This window comes from Pagrus pagrus (assembly GCF_965226575.1).
Source record: "Pagrus pagrus genome assembly, chromosome: 10".
Taxonomy (NCBI): Eukaryota; Metazoa; Chordata; class Actinopteri; order Spariformes; family Sparidae; genus Pagrus; species Pagrus pagrus.
Window position 1 is genome coordinate 26169423 of NC_140194.1, and position 24360 is coordinate 26193782.

The 24360-nt window shown below is 45.0% G+C and overlaps 1 protein-coding gene across 1 annotated transcript; it reads left to right on the forward strand.

Moving 5' to 3' along the window:
* Nucleotides 1-220: 220 nt before the first annotated feature.
* On the forward strand, nt 221-23323 carry ccnd2a (cyclin D2, a). The gene is made up of 5 exons (XM_084364020.1): nt 221-639; nt 2024-2239; nt 5688-5847; nt 13265-13413; nt 19040-23323. Exons 1-5 carry the CDS (start codon nt 445-447, stop codon nt 19211-19213), a joined length of 894 nt encoding a protein of 297 aa, XP_084220146.1. The 5' UTR covers nt 221-444; the 3' UTR covers nt 19214-23323.
* Nucleotides 23324-24360: the final 1037 nt, after the last annotated feature.

Below are 24360 nucleotides of genomic sequence, written 5' to 3' on the forward strand. Positions count from 1 at the left end.
GGTAAAACTCGGGTTTAGAAGGATTTATTCTGCACCTTTGTTGTGCATCTGCTGTTAGGACAGTGTCAGCCTTTAACATTTAGAAATGAAACCAGTTTGCCTAAAGTTGTCCTGCATGTCAGCCTGAAAGAAAGAGGGACGGGACTGCAGCATGTTGCGTCTGGTCTATACAGAGGTAATGAAGTGAATTGCGTCAGTGGCGCATGCAGGGCAGGCTTGAAATGCGCCTGATCTGGCCAGGCGGATGAAAGTTAGAGGCGCACTGTGGGGAGAAAGGAAAAAGTTCTCACAAGGAGAGGCAGGACTACTCTTACGGAGCCCCTGCAGTCTCACTTTTTTATGCCTCGAAAAGACTTCCCCTGCCATCCCTTTGCATTTTGGCTCCGCAAAACCGCTTCCGAGAGAGAAATCCTACTTTTTGACTAAAGTGAAAGCACCAGCACCATGGAGCTGCTCTGCCTCGAAATGGACACCATCATACGAGCTCGTCCCGATCCGAACCTCCTGTGCGATGACAGAGTCCTGCAGAGCTTGTTGACCATAGAGGAGAGGTTTCTACCCCAATATTCTTATTTCAAAGGCGTCCAGAAAGATATCCAGCCGTTTATGAGGAGGATGGTCGCGACTTGGATGTTGGAGGTATACCGAAACACCGATTGCTGACAAGTCTTATTATTTCCGTGCTCGACTTTAAAGCCTCTTGATTTGTTTCTATTGCTGCTTTAGCGATCGCTGTTTGCAATTTTTGGACAGTAGATCACACTTGTTGCTCTCATTTCCGACTGCTTATTCCTCGTATTAACCAAATGTGTCGTTTTCCGTAATATATTCCCATTTTTAAAGTCCGCTCATGAAAGACGGTGCTTATGAAACTTCGAGCTGTGATATCAGCGACACCGGAGAATTTCCACTATATGCCTCACATGTTGGCCGCACAGGCTGCCTGTTGATTCTTTAATGTTATTATTTTAGATAGCCTGAATATTTCCATGCACACGTATGCACTCCGCGATGCAATGCTGCCCAGCGCTGCTTATCGCCATGTTGGTTTTTTACAGGAGCGCTTGGGCTTTTAAGAGGACTTTACAGTGTCATAAACGCAATAACAGCGGTTATAACCCATCGGCAATGACAGAGGAGGTTCTTGGGTGTCCGCTGAATATAGAAATGATCCCAAAAAGCGATGCAAACATTTTAGGTATCTATTTTAAATGTCGGAAGGGGCGAGGGCCTTATCTGTCGTTCTGGTCTTCCCCCCGTCGCAAAGCCTCACTCTGGAATTATGTTCGATTTTTGACACTCGGTCAAATATTTCCGGTCATCCTCCATCTGTAAACAATCTCGAGCCCTTGAGCTTTATTTTCATGTAAATATTGTCAGAATCCGACCGACTGGAGATTTTTAATTAATTTTTGAAATATATATATCGGGTCGGCGGTGACGCACATCAGACCAACCTCTCGCGACTCGCCTTTTATTTTGACATTTTCTTCCTATTTATCGCGCGTGCATTTGGATAGGAATTGTCGGATATGATGTGGAAGACCCCCCTGAACATTATGGTGCGAAGAAAATCGCTCTAGATAATTTATTTATATTTTTAATTATTTTATGAAAATATGACGACTGAAAAAAAGTGTGTTTCCGTGTGCTGCGCTGTCGGGGTGTTTTTTGGCTCGGCTGATTGTGACTTGAATTCATTTCTTAGTGAATGAACTGCAGGAATGTGACTCTATTGACAGTATGTGTCCGGGACTTATTTCATTCTCTGTAAAATAATCTATTTCGAATTAATTTATGATGTCGCAACCGATTAGGGCTGGGCGCAAATTCTTGGCCGGGCCCCAACTATGTGTGTCATTGAATTTATATGTGCTCTTTATGTGATTAGACTTTTGTTTCGTTATCTCATAAAAGTTTTATATACATTTCAAGTGCTGGAAAACAAGTCAGGTCACCGCAGGGTGGGTTACTGATTCCAAATGCTGAACATTGCCGCATTGTCTGCCCTCTCTTTATTCAGGTTTGTGAGGAGCAGAAGTGCGAGGAAGAAGTTTTTCCCTTGGCCATGAACTACTTAGACAGATTTTTAGCCGTGGTACCCACCAAAAAGTGTAACCTGCAGCTGCTGGGAGCAGTGTGCATGTTTCTTGCATCCAAATTGAAAGAGACTCGTCCATTAACTGCAGAGAAGCTTTGCATCTACACAGATAACTCCATCAGACCACAAGAGCTGCTGGTAAGCAACAGTTGGTTTCACAAAATTCACACTTTTGAGGCTTTGTGCTGTCCTCATCAGCTGTTTGAACATGGTGTCATGATATATGTTTGTGTTTTATTTCCACATCATGCTTGCTTTGGGGAACTTCACTTGTTTTAATGCACACATTCACTTTCAAGATGTTCATTTTAATCACTCAGCTCAACACATCACATGTAAACACAGGTGCTGTTGTCATTCCACTCAATCTGATGTCCAGTCTCCTCTCTGGACTGCGCCGTCATCATTAAAAAGCGAAAGCCTCGCAGTGAATTGTTCCACAAGGGCTCCCTTTACTGTACAAGACCCTCTGGGCTTTTACAGTATCCATCCAGTCTGTGCAGTGGTCTCCATCGCCATCTAGTGGCAGATATTTGCACAGAGCAACGAGGTCAGCTTGAACTCCAGCCAAAGTTCTGACTCTGTTCCTGTCGGCTAGAGAGGGAGAGACACAGAGAAATTCAAGTTTGCCTTTTACAGTTCAGCTCTCGTCCAAAAATAACCGTGGATGCACACATTTCTGATATTATGTCATGCTGCACTGTTTCTGACTCTCACACATTTCTTTGCAGCGCAGAAATGTGGCTCACAGTCAGGAGTGACGATGCAGGGGACGCTGTGTGTCATTTGGAGCACAAAAATGTCATTCCTCTGTGTCCTGTGTTCGATAAGGCCTCGTCGGTTCTGATAATACCAGCTGCCTTCACCAGCGCAAACCAATTAATTAACTCAGTTTCCCATCAGATAAGTGTTTCCCCCACTGCTCTGTGGTGCTACATAAACATTCCTCAGTAAACAACAGCCAATCCCACCCATGTTGTGAAAGAGGCCACATATTATGATTCAGACGTGGCTGATGGTTGCAGGCCTGCCTCGCTGCCTGACTGGCGGCTCCGCTCGCCGGGCTGATTGCTGCAGTATATTCAAGTTCCAGTTGGTTTTGTTGGTTTCTGATAATTTTCTGGAATGTGTTTCTGCTCGGGAATATTGTGTCAGATTCACTTACCGCACTCCTCAGTGAGGGCTTCAATGGTCAGCGTGACAAGTAAACAGAATGTGCATTAAAGAGGGAAAAGTGCAGCATTGTCAGCCGGTGATGGGCTCGTATTAAACAGTACGTCACGCTGCATTTTTACAAGAAAACTGAGTGCGTCCTACCTTTATGTGCATGTCTGAAGACAAAGCCTCCAGTCCTTGAACTGGCTTGCTGGGGCCTCTTCTCAGTGTCTCTGTATAAGGCAGTATTTTGGCTGACACGCAGATACAGGAAACAGAGATCAGCTGCTCGGGGCATGTGATCGTTTTTTTGTCCTCGTCTTTGGTAACAATTTCTTGTAAAGAGAACCGCAATTTTCAAAGAAGGTGTGACCAGAGGAAGGCAGCAGAAGGAAGTGGGTGCCTGCCTGCCTGCCTGCCACTCTGTCAGCACAGAGTCTGTGTTGCAAGGTTTGTCATAGTCCTCTGCTGTAAGCTTGAATCTTGCTAGCTGGCACTGATGGTGAAGGCTTCTGGGAGCTGGAGGCAGCCATGTTGCAGACATTAGACTCAAGTAAGTTACTGAGGCTATTATACTGCACGGGAAAGCAAATAATTCTGGTATAAAGTTTGTTATGAAAGCCATGGTGGAGATGGTTTTGCCTTTTCAAGGCCACATAACAAATGGAGCTGTTTATGCCTTAACGCTGTGAGTTCTTTGAACACAGGCGTATCTCTGAGGTAGCAACATGAATCTATCACAGGGGCGTTTTTCTTCAGAGGGGCTGCTCTCTGAATGGGCACCCCCCACCCCCAGTGTCTTTATTAACACCCCTGAAAACACCGCCTGTCATTATGATTTGCATATGATCAAATAATTGAATCTTTGAGATACTGGCGACACATCTCCAAGCAAACACAGGAAGATGTCTTTCACCTTTAACTCAGATGCTTTTATTTTCTCATTTCCTCTCACATGATTACAGAACATTTTTTTTTTCTTTTCTTTTTTTAAATGGAGCCTTTCCTCTCCTCTCTCTTTGCCCCACGGCATCAACGAGATCAGAAAGCATTACCAGGCTGAAAAAGGTCACTTTGATTAGAAAATTGCCAGCTGGTTGCGGGTCAGTGGCAGCCATGTTGAATTGTCTCATGACTATGAGTCCATGTGGTCTCTCGCTTGCTCTGAAAGGGAAAATGAAGAGCATCCGTGGTCCCAGTCACAAGGCTGCAGTCCGGAACCAAACCACGACATTTTTTCCCAAATTAGTCACCAACTCTTCGGTTAATCACCTCCTCCTCTAGGAAGTGAAAGTAACAATACATGCTAAGAGAAGAGAACACCACACCTAGTGTCCCACACACACTCACACAGACACTCATCGAGACTAGCATGTCATCACATTTTGCCAAGGGATCCAAAGTGAAGTGATTCAAAGTGGTTCAAGTCAAACGCTGCACCAAGTTTACGTTTCCTGTGAGCCAGAAATGTGCTTAATATGCTTAGAATAAAGTCTTTAACTAAATTTGGCACTTAATGTTGTTTATATGAAGAATAACACACAATTCAGAAATTAATCACATCACCTGTTGCAAGGTTTAATGGACTAAATGATGAGTGGAATGAGATGACATTAAAGGTGCACTATGTAGTTTTGGGGAAGACATTTTAATCGGACTGATTTATCTTTTTATACCTAAACAAACTACATAAACAAACTCTTCATTTTCACGACTGAATAAACAAACTGACCTCAAGGGACAAATCAATTTCATACTGTTTTACTTTGTTTATATGTGGCGGACCCTGCCACCTTTCTAGCTTCAAACAGTGATCTGGGACCTTATTTTCCTCTGAGAACAGCTTATTTATTCAGTTATGGAAAATTTCTGAGTTTGTATTATTATCTCATTAATATTGTAAATATTAAAATTCTGAGTTTGAATTTCCTCCTTTAAATACTGATAAAAGACAGTTATCGCTGATCCTGCTCAACAAGCACAGCCTTCCTATCCATTTTCACTGTACAATCAGACACACACATACACACACACACACACACACACACACACACACACACACACACAGTAGAACCTCTAGTGGGCCTCTTTAGGAAAGTCCCCAGATGCCAGACAGACAGACGGGGAGGGAGACAGTGTTGTGAGGTCACCTGGGTTGGTGGCGCTGCTGGTGTTTCTCTGTCCCAGGCTCGGCCAAGCAGAGACTAACATAATAACAATAACGCTTAACCTCCACACATATAATGTACGGGGCCGGGGGCCCACAGAGACACACTCACTCACTTCAGGCTGTAGTGTAAGTGTTTAACATGTATGTAAATATGGGGTGGTACTTTGTGTCATTTTATCTTTCTTAGTCTGTCTCATTCTTGATTATCTCTCTCTGCTCGCTACTCTCTCTGTCCGTCTCTCTCTGTCTCGCTGTCTGAAGGAATGGGAACTGGTGGTGTTGGGGAAGTTGAAGTGGAACCTGGCAGCAGTAACGCCGAACGACTTCATCGAGCACATTGTAAGGAGGCTGCCGCTGCCTGAGGATAAGCTGGCACTTATACGCAAACATGTCCAGACCTTCATCGCCCTCTGCGCCACAGGTAGGACGCAATGTCGGACACGTTTTTAGGTCCTGTTTTATCAATAGATGCTTGTCTGAATAAAGTGTGACGTTAACAGATCCAAACGATGACTATACAGAGTGCGATGTCATCTCGATATCATATCTTTTTCTCTTTTTTTTTTTCTTTCTATTGGTGTTGCAAGTGACACTGATCATGGACAAGCTGCCAAGTCAAACCAAGCGATAATGGCTTGCATCAACATACTTTCTCATGTTGCAAAATATCTTTATCCGCACATTCTTCTTTCAAAGCCCTCTTCTCTCAATAACATGCGGCAACAACTCTGTTCAGAGGTGTGCTGCGGGCCAGTCACGGCCCGCCATAATTGAAGTGAGAAGCATTACCTCCGATGGGAAAGTATTCGGCCTGAGAAAAGCATGTGTCATGGAAGACATTTCATCGCTAGACTCTTAAGTCTCACGTCCATCATTAGTCTTCTCCCAGGCTGGTATGTGGTCATGTTGTTGAGTATCAGTGGCTTCCAGAGCATCCAGTAACACTTCAAAGCAGATTGAGCCCGGTTGAGGGGCATTCCCATGTCGCACAGGGTCGAGAAGAGGAATGGACAGGGGTGGAGGCAGGCAGGCCATTGTCTCTTTTGCTCTTGAGGTGAATTGTTCCCCCCGAGATCAAACATCCAGCGAGTCGTGGGAGGGACAGGGAGCCTTTAACATGATCTGAAGAGACGGCGAGGTCGGAGACGGAGAAGATGCAGGAGGGAACAGGGAGTGAGGGAAAAGCCAGAGGAGTGTATTGTTTTTGCCCTGCCAATTCTGAGGCATGTCATGTTTTCATATCTCTTTCCCCTGCCGCCTTCCTTCCCTCTTTCTCTCCCCCATAACTTCTCACGCCTCCCCGCCCTACAGCTGGAGGACATGATAGCTTTCCCATGTTGAGATTCACCATAGGGCAGGTTTCTCCTGTTTTGCGTCACCTCCAACATCACATTCAAACTGCTAATAATGCAGGAGTGTTGATTGAAACTGCCGGTTTTACTAGTCCTTAACATGTTTATGGTCTTATCTTGATAGTGACGTGGCAAAATACACATTTAACCCACAATGAGGCTGTTTGACACTCCTTTTTTTCTCACTGTCTGGGTGACCACCACCACCACCAGCTTCCTTTTTTCTGCAGGAATGCTAACTACACCCCCTACCAACCCCCCATGGGAAACAGCCTCTTGTGCTGACATCATTTAGAGGAGTCTGTGTGTGTAGTTAGATGAATAAATACGAGGGAGGTGACAGGTATTTACAATATAAAGTGATGGAATCCCCTGCACTGATTGTGCAATGGATCTGATAGGGTGAGAAAAGTTTGCAAAAGTTCACTTCTGAAGGAGGAACGCCTGTTTTCTCTGTTTCTCCGTGTCTCTCTCTCACTATCTCTTGCTCTCTTCCTCTCCCTGTCTCACCCCACATCTCTCGCCCCTTGTTTTGTGCCAGCGGATTAATGTGTGGAATGACAGCGTGTCAGTGATCGGACCTATTCCCAAAGCAACATTGTGAAAGACTCAGCATGCACTTTGTCCTTAATTGCTTCAATGAGGCAGTGGAAATAAATTTACGAGCCTCCAGGAGTCGTCCTCCCCGACATTGTGTTTTAGGAGAGAGACTTTTTCTGGAGATAGCTCTGGATTAGCAACAGGCCATTTATCTGTGTATGCTCTCCTCAGACTTTGTATCCAGGCAAACACTGAGAGTGAGGGCAAGGCAGAGAAAGAGAGAGCGCGGGTGAGTCAACAATTTGGTGCATCTGAAGATCTCTGGGAATTCGAAACCCCATTTGTGGAACGTTCCCAGCCGTAAATCTTCGGGTTATCTGGTGAGAATCCTCCTTGAGACATCCTCCGACTTGAGCGGAGCTGAGAAGGTAAAGACGCAGCAGAAGGAGGAGATCTCTCAGGAGGATTTACATTTGCAAGACAGTTGACAACGGGTCACCTGTGGCCTTCCTATTTCATACAGTCTCATTCAACCCCACCACCCACCACTACTCCCACCGCCGCCGCCCCCATACTGAAAAAGAAAACACGCATAAAACCACGGCTCTCTGTTTTCAAGCGAACAAGAGAGAGAAGAGGAGAAGTGGAGAATAAGGCCTCTCATTCCTAATGGCTCCTCTCTTTTGATGAAACAGTTCCGTTCGGGCCACTCGGTGGGATTTTGTCAGGTGGCGCAGGCTGGCTCTGTATTAATTAATAACATTGGCCGCTCCTTTCAGGACTATGCAAATGGCTCGGGAGCTCAGCTAGAGGCTGGGAGAAAGGAGACAAAAGGCTTGGCCCTTACATTTCATATGCAGAGCCATGCGAGGGTCAGCGCTGCGGGGCCACTTGATAGGAAACACCAGCGTTTCCCTCAGGCAGGCCGCCGGATAATAGCCCAGAAACAAGCTCATTAAGGGAGATTATGAACCTCCATTCCTCCACACAGACACCGAGCACTCCGAGCTTCCTCTTCTATTCTTATTCAATTGAGGTAAAGTGGGAGAAAGGACGGGGTGCAGGGGGCAGACAGATGCACCCCAACCTGTCTGCTGCAGTTATTGAGCTCCGTCTTCTTGCCATATTGGCAGGGATTATGGTCTATTTTTTTTCATACGGACTCCAATAGCCCTCTCTGTAATGGTATGGATGGAATGGTGACAATAGTCATAGAAGTGGATCAAAAGAAAATTCTGGAGCAGGGCCAACAGTGCTGTCCCAGAGAGAGTCAATTGTCCTGAAGGAGACAATGACGAATTTGCTACAAGTTTGGATGTAAATAACAGGTGGTTTAAGTAACTGAGTACTCTCCAAATATTATTTGATTGCGTTCTTTGGTATGTGGAAGTGTCTTTGGACTGTTTGAAGTAACTTGATGATTAACTGGTTAGTTTCCCAGAGACAAACTAATGATTCACCAGCCAACAAGCATGGGAGAAGTCAAGCTTTGCTGCATGGCTTCATTTTCCCTCTTGTATAACGGCACTCTCTACCGTAGAATTGAAATAAGTTATTTGCCTTTCCTGTAGCTGAAGTGTTATTTAAAGTATTTAAAGGGGCACTTTTTGTTTTGGAGAACAAATCCAAACTCATAATTTGTTTTTTCTTTCCATAACTGAATAAACAAGCTGTTCTCAGAGGAAAATAAGGTCCCCGGAACACAGTTTGAAGATAGAAAGGTGGCAGGGTCCGCCAAATATAAACAAAGTAAAACAGTATGAAATTGTGTTGTCCTTTAAGGTCAGTTTGATTATTCAGTTTATTCCGTCATGAAAATGAAGAGAGTTTGTTTATTTAGTTTGTTTAGGCATAAAAAATCAGTCAATGAAGATCTTTCTCTTCTGATTAAACTCTCTTCCTCAAAACTACATAGTGCACCTTTAAAAGTGGCCCATGTATAATAGAGACCCTGCACTTTAAGAAGTGTTCTCACATAGTTTTGCCTGGATTCATAAACTGTGCACATTGCGGAAGTATACAGCATATTCCACTGTTTAGTTTGTTGGATGACGTGCTCACATACGTAAAGTTCCTCCACTGTTTCACTTTTATTTTGAAGCAATGAAGATATGCACAGAGGATCATCAAAGCTCTCCAAAGCTGACAGATTTGTCTGTATCCTACAAGGAAGGAGCCTCAAATCTTTCTCCTCTCCAGGAAAGAGACAAACTATCTGCAAACGTGTCCATTTTTATGCAACCGTCAAAATGTTTTCAAATGACTCATAAGACCTCTTTTCATCTTAGCTGTTACGTCTCACTGGTCCAGAGGCAGGAATGTTCCCTTGTAGCTTCCTCTCCAAGTGGCTGCCGCAAGGAGAATCCCCTCCAGGCCCAGCTCCGCATTCTAGAGATGAATGATTCATCTCAGACGTGGTCAATGAAATGGTCTCTACTGGTGTTTGTTTACATAAAAGCCCCTTCATGTTTGATGAGTCAGAACCCTAACAAATTAGCCGCCTCCTCCGACAAATTATCAACTCTCCGCAAGCTCCGCTGATGTGAGGAGTCACGTCCGGTCCGACTGCACCGTCGACACATGGAGCGGGGAGAAGCTTCCTGACAGTATGCGCCCAAAAATGTGACACGCAGAGTGAATCATCGAGTGGCATGTCCTGAATCCTCCCCCCCCCCCTCCTCCTCTCCTTCACCTCGCTGGTGTAATCAGCACCACACTATAAATACTGAGGCCTGCTGAGTCACACCAGAAACACAAAGACTGAGATTTTTTGCTTTGAAAGCTGCAGTTATCCCACCGAAAAAGGTTTAGGAATCAAAATGTTTTTAAGCTTCCATGTTTACCTTGGAGGTCAGGCCGACCACAAAGACTAATATTTGTGATTTGAAGCAAAGTAAATGTTAGTGGAAGCTAGTTTGACCTGTCATGACACCAGAGTGTCCTCCGTCCCACATTTTGATCGCTGATGTTACTGACATTACGCCCGTGCAGCTGTGACAGTGGATTTGATGGTGCAAGAGTGAAGCGAGCTGTCACAGGATGCTGCAATTAAGGAGGAATTCTGTTTTCTGGCAAATGTGTTGATCAGAGTTTGAGCACGGGCGCATGACTCAAATTCTCCTCAGTTCTGTTTTTTGTTTGTCTCCAGAGTGACAGCCGGGGAAAAGAGGTAATGGAATATGACAGATAACTGTATCAAGTTGTTAATCAGTGATTTCTCCCCTTCTTGCATGTAGAAGAGCTCCGTAAGCCCAGTTGGGAAGTTGTTTTTGGTGTGTTGGTGTGTCTGAGCAGCTCTCTACAGGCCATGTTTTGACTACCAGGCTGTGTTGCATTAGTGGTGAAACTTACTGTCATGCCAACCCCCAAAATTATGTTTGTTTTTGGCCTTAATCAGTCAACAGGCCCTGGGTCCTCGTAATGCTACTCCTTTAATAAACAAGGTCAATAAGCGCTACATGTATACAACACAAGACCCTGATTTATAGCGCTGGAAAGAGAGTTGAGGGTGAGAAGGAGAGCTTTTTTTTCTTTCTTCTCCTGGCCGTTGTTCAACTTTCCAACTTTAATTAATTTACAAGTTTAATGTGCACACTGTGCATTGCAGCCACCCAGGAGGAGTGGGCCGCGCAGGGCAGCAGACTGTGCGACCAGAGGCCTGAGGATGGTGTTTCAGGGGGTTAGGAACACGGAGGAATGGAGATGAGGGGGCGCAGGGAGGAGAAAGGGCCATTGAAGGGGGTGAGAGGCGTGCAGGCCAGGCCAGCCAGCCGCTGCTCACAGGGAGCTTTCCATCGCAGGCGTCCCCACTCAGCTACATACACTGTTTATCCTCAACATGAATATCAATGAGGGCCTCCTAAAATACGGCCATTCTTCGCCCCACATGCAGCAGCCACCAGGCCCGAGTGTCAGCCCGCATCGGCTGCACGCGCGCGTCCTTGTTCTGCTACAGACCTGTCTTGTCTTGAGTGCGAAAAATCAGCTTGCTGCCCACTGCCCGCCACTCAGCTCTCCCACAAGCCTACGTCTGTGCTGTGTGTGTGTGTTTGTGTGTTTGTGTTTGTGTGTGTGTGTGTCTGCATCTTAAACCATGCAGGCATCAGTGCATTGTTTCCCCCTCGCGTCTCTTAGGTGTCTGCCTCCTCGCCTGTCAGTCTGCGCTCACTGCACACGTACAGTAAATCCGTGTATGCCTTTGTCCTTTTAGCCCTCTATAGAAAGTTGTGCTCTTACAGCAGTGATGTAATGCCGAGGGGCTTTGTGTGCTCTTTCCTCTTGGCTCGAGGTAGCCTTTAATAAATCGCCCCTTGGCAGAGGCCCAGCGGCTAACACAGGGGTGTATAATAAGTTCATTTATTTGTCAACACTGAGCCCACAAGATGAGAAAGCGCCTGGCTGTGCATGTTAAAAAGGCAGTGAGGGGCTGCCTTTACAGCTATCAAAGGGCCTACCTCTTTGATTCCAGATTTTTGAAAAAAAGAAGGAAGAAAAATCTCCTTCAGAGCCATCGCACGCAGTTTGCTTTGCAATTGAATATGGCAATATGTTAATGTGCAGGCTGTTTCTATGCCCCCACTGCCCACTCCTCTAGCCCATAGGTGGCCCAGGAACAGAGGCATACTTGTGAGGGGGGGGTGGGAGGCAGGAGGTGAGGGTCGCTGGAGGGCGACTCTTTTCTTCTTCCAAAGCCTCACAAGAGTCTGGACACAGACTTGAGAGTGATGTGCAATCGGAGTTGTCCACCCCCTCTCCTCTCCCACCAAGCCCACCACCTTCCCCTTCCTTTCTCCTCGTCGCCTTGTCGCCACACCGTCCATCCCTCCTTCTTCATCTTCCTCCCCCCAGTCGACCCCCTGCCCCCCCCCCCCTCTGTCCAGCCACGCTCTTTGTCCGGCCTGTCTCGCTGAATTGGTATCAGCAGAGAAGGGATGGATGCTGTGTCTCTCAATTGGGTGAAATGAGGTGATGACTCTGGACAATGGAGTCACACTCCTCTGCCTTCCCTCTCGCAGGCCCGCCACTCTATTAATATGCTAAAAGATAGGAGGGCCGCCAATGCAAACCGCTGCCTGTTGTAGCAACAAAGACTGGGGCATGTGTGCCATTCACTGGCCCCATCTAAGCAAGCCATGTGTTGTCCAAAAAGAAAGGTAGAAGTTGAGCAAGACATAAAGAGAGAATTGAGAAAGGAGCGAGTGTGTGTGTGTGTGTGTGTGTGTGTGTGTGTGTGTGTGTGTGTGTGTGTGTCTGTTTGTGTGTATGTCTCTGTTTGTGAAGAGAAAAACTCTCTCTCTCTCTCCCTGCCTGTCTCTCTCTCTCTCCCTCTCTCTCCCTGTATGCCAGTTGCCTTGCCTTTTCGGGCTTCTGGCCCGTTCACAAGCTGTCTCATTTGCATTATGAATGACAGTGAGGGGAGCTAACAAGGTTATTGGTCTTTGAGACGCACGCCTGTGACCACACGTGGAAAAAGGACCTACAGCAGTGAGCATTGGCAGAGGCACTGAGCCTCTTTATTCCTCCCTTTCCAAGCGCTATGGGGCTTTTTTCAGCGAGCACACGATTTACTCAGGAGATGGAAGAAAAGGGGCCGGGCTGGGGAAAGGGGGGACTCGGGTGGGGAGCGGGGTGAGGGTGGTTGCTTTTCAGCTCCTTTACAAGCCAAGTGAACCCTCATTATCCAGGCCCCTGGTCATTAGTGAGCGCTGCGTTCAGGCCCGGTGCAATAGAGGGATTATTTATTAGCTGACTGCTAGATTACCAAATCATATTGTCTCTGGGAGGGACGTATTTGTGGAGCGTATGAATTGAAAAGTGCAATTTAGGAACGGCACCAGGTGAATAAAGAATGAAAAAGAAAAACAGTTTTAGTCATTTATCCACTGAACTTAAAATTTAAGCACCGAAGACACATTTAACTCAATTTTCATTCCTTCCTTTTAACAGATTTCAGATTCGCCATGTACCCTCCCTCCATGATTGCCACAGGAAGTGTGGGGGCAGCGATCTGCGGCCTACAGCTGGACTCAACCGACCAGTCACAGTGGGGCGACAGTCTGACAGACCTGCTGGCCAAAATCACAAACACAGAAGTGGTGAGTTTGTCTTACACTGATTTCAGCCGGACACACATATTTTTTTCCAAAACAACAACTGAGTTTAAAACATTCCAGTGTGGTCTTGTCAGTAAAGGGTTGAGCTTAGACCTTGATACTTGTGTGTGGAAAATTTGATGGGGGATGTTTCTGAGTAATTTTGAGTGTGGAGGAGGAATAAGTGTGAGTATATCTTGTGAGATTAGTTAGGTGCTCTCTGGTATTTAGATAAGTACAATTATTGCTCTATGATTCAAAGCTGAATCAGCTGCCGTTCTCTTTAGTTGGTTTACATTTCCAGCGAAATGCCGCAATTAACTCATCTTGTTCCCCCTGAAACACACACTTTTACAATCTCTTAGTGTTAACAAGAAAATCCTGCTTTCGTCTCAGAGACTTGCTGCTTCTCTGAGGGGAAATATCCCTGTTATTTATGTCAAAAGTTAAGAAATGCCACATGTTTGTTGAGGTCGTGTGTTTGCGACAGACTCACATTTGGCTTCTTCACTGGGATTCCACAAACCCATTTTGAGGAGATTTTATTGCCAATCGAGAGAAAAAAAACTACAAATGTGAGACCAGAAAACGTCTTAATTAAAAGAAGCTCATCAGTTTACACGCAGCCTCTTCTGTCATACACTTGACTGGACTGAGAGGTGGCATGCGGCAGGTTTTTTTTCCCCTCTCCATCCGTCCGGTCAGGCTGCTCAGGGCCCCCTCGCATAAAGAATCCTCTAAATCGAGCCAGGTTGAGAGCATATACAGTATGCTCTGTCGCTGACAGGAATGCTGGCCAGGCCGTTGTGTGGCTGTCTGGGTACAGTGAATTTTGCGGTGGTGGGTGAGTTGAGTCCAAACACAGGCAGGGCCTCTACTGACTCGGAGATGCCTGGCTTTCATCACGCGGATGGGAGAGGGCTTCAGCTCGCTGTAGCTGGCTGTAAGGGTGGGCAAAGCTGCAGCATAGGTTGATTTATTAAGTTATTCTTTATTAGTCTCTCTGGACAAATTAGTCTTCTACATTTGACCCATCCTAACTATTCAGGAGCAGTGGGCAGGGACCAGCTCCAGCTCGGAGGCTGCAGCCTTGGCAGACGAGCGCCTATTACCAAACATGATGAAAAAAGGCTTTTAGTTAGTAACAGCAGACTTAATCTAAACATGAACATTTAGAGTTCATGTGTGCTCACTGCGGAGGGAGCGGATCAAAGGGCACGACACAGATCCCGAGCCTCAGCCCTGGTATGTTCAATTCTGTCCCCAAAAAGAGGCAAAGAGGGAGGAGGAGGTGGAAGAAAGCTGTTGAAGTGTGAAAAGGACACTGGGAGGGGGTGTCATGCCTTCCCTCGCGACAATCAGCCCTCTCTCGTCTCCTCCTACGGTCCATAGTGCATCGCCGCTGGAAAGCATGGCTCCCTCTGGTGCGAGCTGTGTGAAGTCTCGCTCAGCAGCTGAGGAAAAACAAATAGCTGACCTCAGCAGCACAGGGCCTCAGTGTGTTTAGGCTGCGAGGTCTTTTCGACTTGAGGGAATTAAGTCGCTCTGTGTCTCTGATCAACTCCTCACATTCCTGGATTCAGACAAGCCATGGCTCGCAGTAAACACGGGAGGCAAAGCAGAGGGCACCCTCCCTTATTCAACATATAGAGGAGGCTTTAGTTTAAACTGCCACGAGCAATCCAAAACTAAACACAGAGAGCATCTTTTGGTCTGCATCAGACTCGTGCAACACTTGTGATACAACAGCATTAATAAGTGGTTTCAGCGCTATTTATTGTTTGTCACTGTTTGAGGGTTTAGGCTTTTACACATATAAAAAAGAGGAAATGGTGATCACTGACCATGTCATTTGAACCCTTACCATGTCTTCTTTACCCGAAAGCTGCCTCACTTTATACTTCAATTCAACACCCACCCTCACACTCTGACTGTAGGCATCAGGGTGGAGGTATGAACCTGAGTCTAAATGTGTATACATACTGTCTTTGGTTTTGGCCGGCAGTGTAGAGGCTCGGCAAGATGGTAGAGCGGCGTCCCGTAGCCAGCCGGGCCAAAGAGCCAGGCAAAATATGAAGGCAAAGCAAGTTTGGCCAACCTCTGCAGCTGCTGCTGCCAACAGCATCATGGCCAACGCCACCCCCCTGGCACCCTGCTGGCATCTGTGGTATCCAGAAGCTGTGGTTTTCCAGTGGAAATGTGATAGGGCCAAGTCACCATCTTGGGCCGCTGGAAGAATGTTGTGCAGCCTCACATGCACCTGGTGTGGCCAAGAGGGGCTCCCTGTTAGGGACAGCAGTGTCTGAGAGCCAAGTCATAATGTGAAGGGAGAAAATATGGAATTTGTGACAATGTGTTGAGTTTCTAGTGGGAGACTAATCAGTTGTGACTTCACTGAACTGCAGAGGTCATCTGCAGTGACAGAATATACTTTATGCTACAGTACACAATTCAGACTAATAGTGAGCACATGAGTGTGTAGAGCTTCCCTTTATTCTTGAATGATAAATACAGGAAATAGAGGTTCAAGAAGTGCAACGGTGTGAAAACACCACTTCCTAGATTTTATCGTCTCATTTTCTCTCTGTCTCTCATTCATCTTTTTTTTTGGTCAGGGTCACTCACCAAGACACCGGAAACACATTTCCCCACTTCTCCCTGTCATCCTGTTTTCATTCCTCTTTTTTTATCACCCTGGTTTCCATTGTGGCCTAACCATCACTGAGACGTTCTCATTCAAGTTGCACGATGGATGCATGTGAAATTGTAATTTTTTTTAGAGTGGGAACAGTAATATGTTGCTTGCAACAAAGATGCATTTATTAGGAAAGTTGATCTCTATTAACACAGCCTGTGGCGTCACCACTTGTGGTGTTTCGGCATGCGGCGCAAAAGTAAGAGAAAGGTCACATTTTCTATTGTAACTTGTGGAAATTCGAGTCATGTGGTGACTCCTCATTTCCAGTGTCAGCCTCCGGATATTTTTTCTTAAGACTCCTTGAGATCTGTAGTGTGTGTCTGCCTGTGTGTTTGTTTCAGCTGTCTGACCACCAAGTCCTCCCAGAGTAGCTAACGCTGTCTTGTGTGGTACAGTCAGCAGTTAAAACACATTCCATGGCTTCACACATTTCTTCCTTTTGGTTTTGTCTGTCTGCACGACTTCCCCCCTACTGCCAGTGTCACAAAGGCAGCCCGGGAATCATGTGCATGCCTTGATTTGTCAGAAAGACAGATTGGTGCAGTGTGATGTATGTTTGAGGCAGGGCAGATGGAGGACCGTAACAGCAAGGGAGGATCTGAGGTGGTTATGTGTTTTTCCGGGTTGAGGCTACAAAATAAGATGCTCGAGTATAGCACCACCTCCCATGGTCAACTTATTCAGTGCTGTTGGCCCCCTCGGTATCCAAGTACCTAGAGCTTCTCTGAAAACAGTATTGGTGTTTCCAGTAGTCACACATTGAAGTCATTAAAGTTTCTCGAATAAAGCCCATGAGGCTTGGCATGGGATCCGAGACAGGGGGAGCATGTCTTTTAAGAAGTGAAGGCGTACATTCTTGCGGTAAGACACAGGCAGTTCCTTTACATGTTCTTCGCTTTACTTAATTTTCTCACAGGAATTGAGCTTTTATGACCAATGGGGCACATGTTGGTGGGAAGATCTTGTGTTACTGTGTGTGTGTGCACACGCCCATGTTAGCGGCCAACCTCTGGAGGAGATTAAGGGACAGACGCTGGTCGGGTTTCGTCCACGTCAGACCCATTGCTGGGGGAAACATTCTCCCTGAGGCACCCAGCCCAGATCGCTCCAACCTCATCAACATCAAATCATTCTTGACGGATTGTGATCCAAAAAACTCTCCCGAGCTAATCATCGCTCGATGCTGGAGAGCTCATAATAAAAGAGATGTTAAGGCAGGAATTACTTCCTGCTGACTTCAGATATCAGCAAAACCCCTGTTGGCTCAGGCATTTTGTCAGTGGTCATGTAATGGAATAGATTTCTTGGTCTTTTAAGGAGATTCCACTCGTAAAGAAATCCTCCATAACAGTGTCCACATGTGCAGAATTTCAACAAATTGCCAGTTTTGAAAGTTGAGTTAGAAGTCAGAAACTGGTGCAGTTTCCCCGTGACAACACAGCACATGTCTCACCCTGCAATGTGTCATGCTGTTTGACCTTTGACACCGTGACCTTTTGTCGCTCACCCGTGAGGAGCTCCCGAAGAGCAATTCTGATGTGAGTGAGGTCTCAGTTCTCATTTCATCAAGGCCCAGCAGCACCAGAAGCTATAACACAGGCTCAAACTGTGGCCCATCAGGTTTAAATTAGCTGTAAATTTCTGAAGAATGTTTCCCCTCTCCACAAGCGGTACACTTTCACCCATCCCTCCGGCCATGGGGCGCTCTCAGTCATGTTTCCCACAAGGCAACGGGTTATGCATGTGTGTGTTAGTGCGTTTGTAGAGCTGAAAGCAAGCAACTCTGCTTCCGTTGCATTCTTGTATTTCACCACCAGAGAGCAGTGCAAACTCTTAATCAGCTCTTGCAGACAGGAACTTTCACATTAGTTTGTTATTTCTGAATATATTTAAAGATTGGCTGTTCCTCTCCTTCTCTAACACGCTTGCTAACAATCCATTCAGCACTCCTTCCCCTTTACCCTCCCCCTCCCCAATGAGCTGCTTCCCCCTTCATGAGCTACGCTGTCCCCTCTGTCAACCCTCCATCAGGGAAGGATATGAGGGCTCAGCGCTGTTGAGAGGCTCCTCTCCCAGGTGGATTCTCAGATTGCCGCCGCGGCCTTTGATGGTGAAAGGCGAGCCGGCCAGGTCTCAGATGGATCCCCTGCAGGCAGGCAGGCACACAGACTGGCTCTCGTTAAAAAAGCACCACCTTTGTGTTCCCACAGGAGGTGGATGTAATTAACATAGCTTTAGTACTACCTGTGTTTTCAGCCGCCGTTGTCAAGGCTACTTCTGTTTGGGTTTGTTTGGTGGTGGTGGTGGGATAGGTGGGTGGTTGGATGGGGGTGTGTATGCACAGACGTGCGTGTGGGAACGCATGTGTGTCGGTATGTGCACACGAGCACTATAGGGGTGGTGCTCAGTGCACAACCCTGGTGGGCTGATGTAATGCCTGGGTCTGGTCCGTGTCTGTGCGCAGCTTTGGCAGTAGTTGGAGCTGCTAGTAAGTCGGTGGTCATTTAAAACCCGTGACCTCCACTGCCCAGGGGCCCCTCTGCTGCCACACTGGGGGCCCCCGTTTGTCACGCATTGACAAAAGTTTTCAGATTTCTCTTGTTTCTCATGATGATGGCTGCAAAATCCAATTTCCGCACTGAGAAACTGTGGTACTTATCTTTTGATTCAGACTGAAACAGGCCCAGCTTTTCTACTCACTCGGGAAAAATGAGAATATACCAGAAAATATTTGCTTCGGCCTTTGTGCCAGAAGACATGTGTTGCAAATAGCTTAACATCCACGACATTAAATCAGACATTTAAATCAAATATTCAAGCAAAGTTTTGCTGACTTGATTTTTGGAAATGAGATAACTTTCCTGTCCACCATTAGCACAATCATTTGGATATCTTTTTACATCTTGTCCTTCCTCTGTTGTTTCGCTACAGGATGTTCTTAAAGAGTGCCAGGAGCAGATCGAGCGCGTGTTGGTGAGCAGCCTGCGTGAGGGGCGGCAGCAGCAACAGCAGCAGCAGCAGACGCAGAGAGGCCCCAGCGGGAAAGGCCTGGACGAGCTGGATCAATCCTCCACCCCGACAGACGTCCGCGATGTCAACTTGTGAACCACCAGAAGAGGGGCATCATTGCACAGGATTTTACAAAAGAAAAAAAAAGCATCATGAAAAAAACCTCAATTTTCTTAAAAGCAGAAAAAAAAGAACAAAAAAGAACAAAAAATGTTAAAAACACAAGCCCTTTAAACGAAAAAAGAACAATGCTTGCTAGTTTTTTTGTGTAGATTTTCTGTTCTTCAAGTCAAAAAAAAAAAAACCTGCCCACGAAATAGATTTTCTATGATGTTCTAGTCTAAAACGTCAAATTTGATACAATGAAGCTCTGTGGTGCCTTGGATATACAGAAGGGAAGCCAATCATATTTGCATTCTGCCTCTGATTGTATAGTATGTCCTTTAAGTTATATTTTAACCATAGCTTGATGACGAGGCTGTTATGGTAGAAATTGTGGAAACCATTCAGAAAAATGCATACATGGGATCACACTGGGGCTTCAGTTCGTTTTCTCCTCTGTTTTGTTTTATATGAGTATTATCACTATTACATCCGTGGACATGCCCGAGCTCCTCGAGCGTCACAAGGTCCGCGTGTGTGTCGAGGACGAGATAGACAGTGGAAGCCGTGAGAACATTGTGCTAAAAGTTGGTGGGTCCCAATTCCAGGGAAGAGACAGAATGATAATAATTATTAGTAGTATTAGTAATTATTATTATTATTAATATTATTATTGGAATATTTTGGAACTGAGTAGTAGAGATCAATAAGCTCCTTTTGTCAGGCTGCTTGTGTGTGTCAGTTTGTGGGTGCACTGTGCAAGCGAGTCTGCCAGCTTGCATGCGCGCCTGTGTGTACGTGTGTGTCTGTGTGTGTGCGTGTGTGTGTTGTGAATGCTACATGTGATCCTGTATCTATATTAGCAGTGTGCATTCTATGGCGTGAGGCACTTGTTGCAAAAGTCAAGTCGTAGACTTACATTCTATATTAAAAGACTATGGAGCAAGCAGAGGCTACACATAATACTTTGTCCATCAGTATAACAGGGCATCTAAGCTATATCACTGCCTCCATGCATTAACAATGTCTCATGGTTCGTTGTTGGCCAACAATAAACTCATGTGCATGGACTATGAATGAGAGAGTTAAGCGAAGGGACTTTGACTTAGAGCCCCTTACCTTTCTAAAAGCATTTTTCCAGACTCAGAGGTCATGTGAGGTGTTGTTAATTACTGCCATTCTGTTAATGAAATATTACAGATACTTCATTCCTTTTCACATTGTTACGATATAGTGTTTCCTTAGTTGTGAAAGGCTGCTTTGAGTCTGGACAGAGTAGTAATGACCTCTCACGTGTGCCAGCGTGTATGGCTCACGTGAAAACCGGAGAGGACGATGTCTTGAAGAAAGTAAGGCTTTGCTTTTTAAAGTCTGGAGGATGTCAGGCTCCTCTGTATTCGTTAGCAGGGTGGGGACAGGGTGCGGCGTGGAAAGGATTAGAAAGACAGGGACAACAAGAAGTCACTGTGGAAGCACAGGATGGTAGGATAGAGAGGATCTGAGTGGTGCAGGAGCATGCTGCTGTGTAGGAGACGAGGAGGATTTACAGCCAGTGGCTGAGATGTAACAAACAAAAAGATGGCCAAAGGCCTCACAATAAAACTTTGACATCTGCATATTTGGGTGGAATCAACATTAACTTCTCAGAATGGATGTCTACAATGACTCAGCTAAGTGAAAAGAAGCGTTCTGGTTTTCCATATGCATGGAAATGAAATGAGGAACTAAGACTGTACAGTGCCAGATCATGTGAGCATGAACTTTCTTGGGGGGGGGGGTTAGAGGAGTACAGGTTGATGATATACTGTCAATGCATCTGGAGTCCCACATAGGGTTGTTTTCTGCTCCCCTATATGATTTCAATGGCAAAGCACTTTGAGAACATGCTCCCCAGGAGATAAGTAAAATGAAATGCGTCGGGTGGTGATTGGAGGTGAATGGATGTTTTCTTTTTTTTTTTCCTTGTTAGCCTTTTCTTTGGTTTACTTTGTAGGGCTGGTTTCCCAATCATCAGACATACCCTTGTCAAGCAAGAGTCACATTAATAACAAGGCTTTCCACAACTTACGACGAGAGGACATTCCGAGCGAAAAAAAAACATTCCTGTTCAAGCAAAGTGCAAGTTGATGGGGAGTCTGAAATTTCCGAGAGTTTGAACGAATTGCAAACGCCAATATGAATTGAAAAAACGCCTACACACAGAGTTCACTGATCCATGGGTTCTGTTTGATTTTCTTTTATATTGTCAAGAAATGAAATTTTTTTGTTTTTACTTGAATTTTTTCTTCATATTTATCTGCATCACAGCCACAGATAGTCACACAGGGCAGCGAGGAGCTCCAATAAGGTGGTCGTAACATCCGATATTTGCACACATTTGGCAATGAGGTTTGCATTTTTTGAGACAGAGCAGAGTCTTTGTTTGAAACCACCTTAACTGATGTGTGTTGCAGTGGTTGGTCAGTTTTCTATGGTGCTGGCTTGTGGAGTTCAGTGTCTGTCAGTGAACACATGTGTCCCCTGTGAGCTTTGCTGCTTCAAATCATTGGCAAGGGGGTTCATCAGCCAGACAGACATCAGCACAAAACAAGAGACAGATGATTTTTTGTTTTGTTTTGTTTTCATGGGACACGTTGCTTTGCCACAGCAAGGTGTCTTCGACTTAATGCTTGAGTTTTTTCATGTGACTTTGCTGCGTGTATGTTTGTCAGACTGAAGAAAAATGTGGGGTTCTATAATGTCTGAGTGATGTTTTTCAGTAAAACTGGGCAATTTAATGACACATTTTGCCAAAACATCCCCGTCTGAATCTTTGATACGACCCCTTCATTTTTGCCTCTGTTTGCCTGATGTAAGCTCTCTCCCAAACTTAATGGTTGTGATTTTTCTTTCCTGCAATTTATTGTTGCATGTGTTATATATTGAGACCACCTTTTCAATTTGTGTTTGATATATTTTATGGGGTGACCAGACCCGCAAAAGGGTTTTTCTAAGATTTAGAGATACTGTATTCCAAAGTGAAGAGAGGACAGAGGAGGAGGTGTGAAGACATCAAGAAAAAAGTGTCAATATTTTTATTGAGTTATTGTTGTCTTTTTGCGCTGCTAAAAGCTATGAATTTGTTTCATTTATACAAAAAATAACATTACCTAGTTGTGATGTGTCACTTGAGTGTGCTGCTATTTTATAAACATTTGTATTATAATATAATTATTTTACTGCTTAAGAGATACATTCAGAAACGAAGTAGATGGTGATAGAAGAACATGAAATGAGTATTCGACTGGAAATGTTCTTTGTACAGTTTGACAGTTTGCTTAGATAGCATGTCTCCTTTCCCCCTTTTTTTTTAATCTATTTTGCTCTCCTTCTTCAGTCACATTCTGCATCAGTGGTATTTCCTATACCTCAGGATTACTGGACAAAAAGAAAAACATAAACAAATCCATCGCCTATACCTCTGCAGTTAGGGAGCCTGGAACGGAGGAGAAAGAATACAGTGGGGAGGGGGGGAAAAGCAACGACAAATTAGCATTTTTGTGGATGATTCTCACTGTTGTAGAGGGGAAACAACTTGCTCAGTGAGATGGGAAACAGGAAATATGCAAGGCTTCCACTTGGACTTAAACCTATATTGGAGGGGGGACACATCAACATTGCAGCGTTTATCTTCGAGGGGGGTTTGTTCTGTAGATAGTTCAAGCATGTTCATTTCTGTTCATGTTGGTGCTACATCTTGCCTGTGTGCGAGAGAGAGAGAGAGGGAAAAACAGCATTCCTATGATGGCCAAAGTACAGTTCTTGCTTTATACAAACACAATCGCTCTGAATGTCAGTAAACATGGAATCTTGTATGTGAGAAAGATATGCTTTGGTCTGAATTATTCTGTCTGTGCACCATTGTAACGGCCACATAATAATGGGCTGAGCTACACCTGTCATGTCCAACCATAAATATTCTGATATCTGGAAGTTTCAATGGTGCAGATTTCCCTTTGGGTCCCCCCCCTCCACTATAACTCATGTCATGTACCTCAAATGTCTGTTGCACAACCTCTGTTCAATAAACTTCTGCTTTAAAGGGTGTGACACCACATCAGCTCACTATTTCCCACGCCTGTGTTCCTTTTGGGCTCTGTGTCTAATTGTTTCATGATCGATAGACTAGCTTGTGTGTGTGGGTGTATGTGTGTGTGTGTGTGAGTCAGCAATGACACTGCGAAGCAGAGTTCAGCTGTAGCACTTGATGACTTGAAAACCAAACAAAGCACCGATGACGAACGTGGGACAATATGTGTTCCCCCGGCCAGAATGTAAGGAAGAGCAGTTGTAAACACTCCCTGCAGATGTGAACATGCAAGAAAAATTGGATGTATCAATAGTTCAGCTCAGGCCAATGAAAATGATCATATTCTGGTCAGAAAAAAAGGACTGTCAACCCCTAAACACACTCTTTTAAGTCCATGATGTCGACAGAGAAAAGTCCCAAATAAAGCCAGAGGACTTCTGTGAGTAGGGAAAGTGTCAAACTATGCCCCCTAGTGGCTGCGTTCATAGAAGCAAAGTTACTTGATCCACTGACATTAACAACAGATTTTATACAGTGCTGTAAAAATTACCCAAAAGTCATACTTGACTAAAAGTAAAGCTATCATGTTAAAATACTACTTTGGTCAAAGTGAAAGTCTTGAAGTATGAAATGTACTCAAGTATCAAAAGTAATTCTCTGGCAATAAATGTACTTACGTATCAAAAGTAGAAGTAAAAGTAATTTATACATATGTTTAAATGTACGTATAAACTGTATACTATGGGTCGACCAATTACTGGCACGGCCAATTATTGGATATGATATTCTGCGTTTGTTGGAATCAGGTGCTTTTTGTTTTTGTTTATCTGAAGGACAATAAAATAAATTAATTAAATTTAAAAATGTGCTACTTTGGCTCTGATGCAGTATGTAATCTGCAAAGGAACCCGTACATAAGTCATCAAATAAAGGTAATGGAGTAAAAGTCCAAAACGTAGTGGAGTCGAAGTAAAGTTCAAGTACCTATAATTGTACTCAGTACACACAGTACTTGAGTAAATTTACTTACTCAATTTACTTACTGACTTATTTACTTATTACTTAAATTCCA

Coding starts and splice junctions, on each gene's coding strand:
- ccnd2a (XM_084364020.1), top strand. CDS start 445: ATGGAGCTGCTCTGCCTCGAAATGGACACCATCATACGAGCTCGTCCC. Junction 640..2,023: donor TCGCGACTTGGATGTTGGAG/GTATACCGAAAC, acceptor CTCTTTATTCAG/GTTTGTGAGGAGCAGAAGTG. Junction 13,414..19,039: donor AAATCACAAACACAGAAGTG/GTGAGTTTGTCT, acceptor GTTTCGCTACAG/GATGTTCTTAAAGAGTGCCA.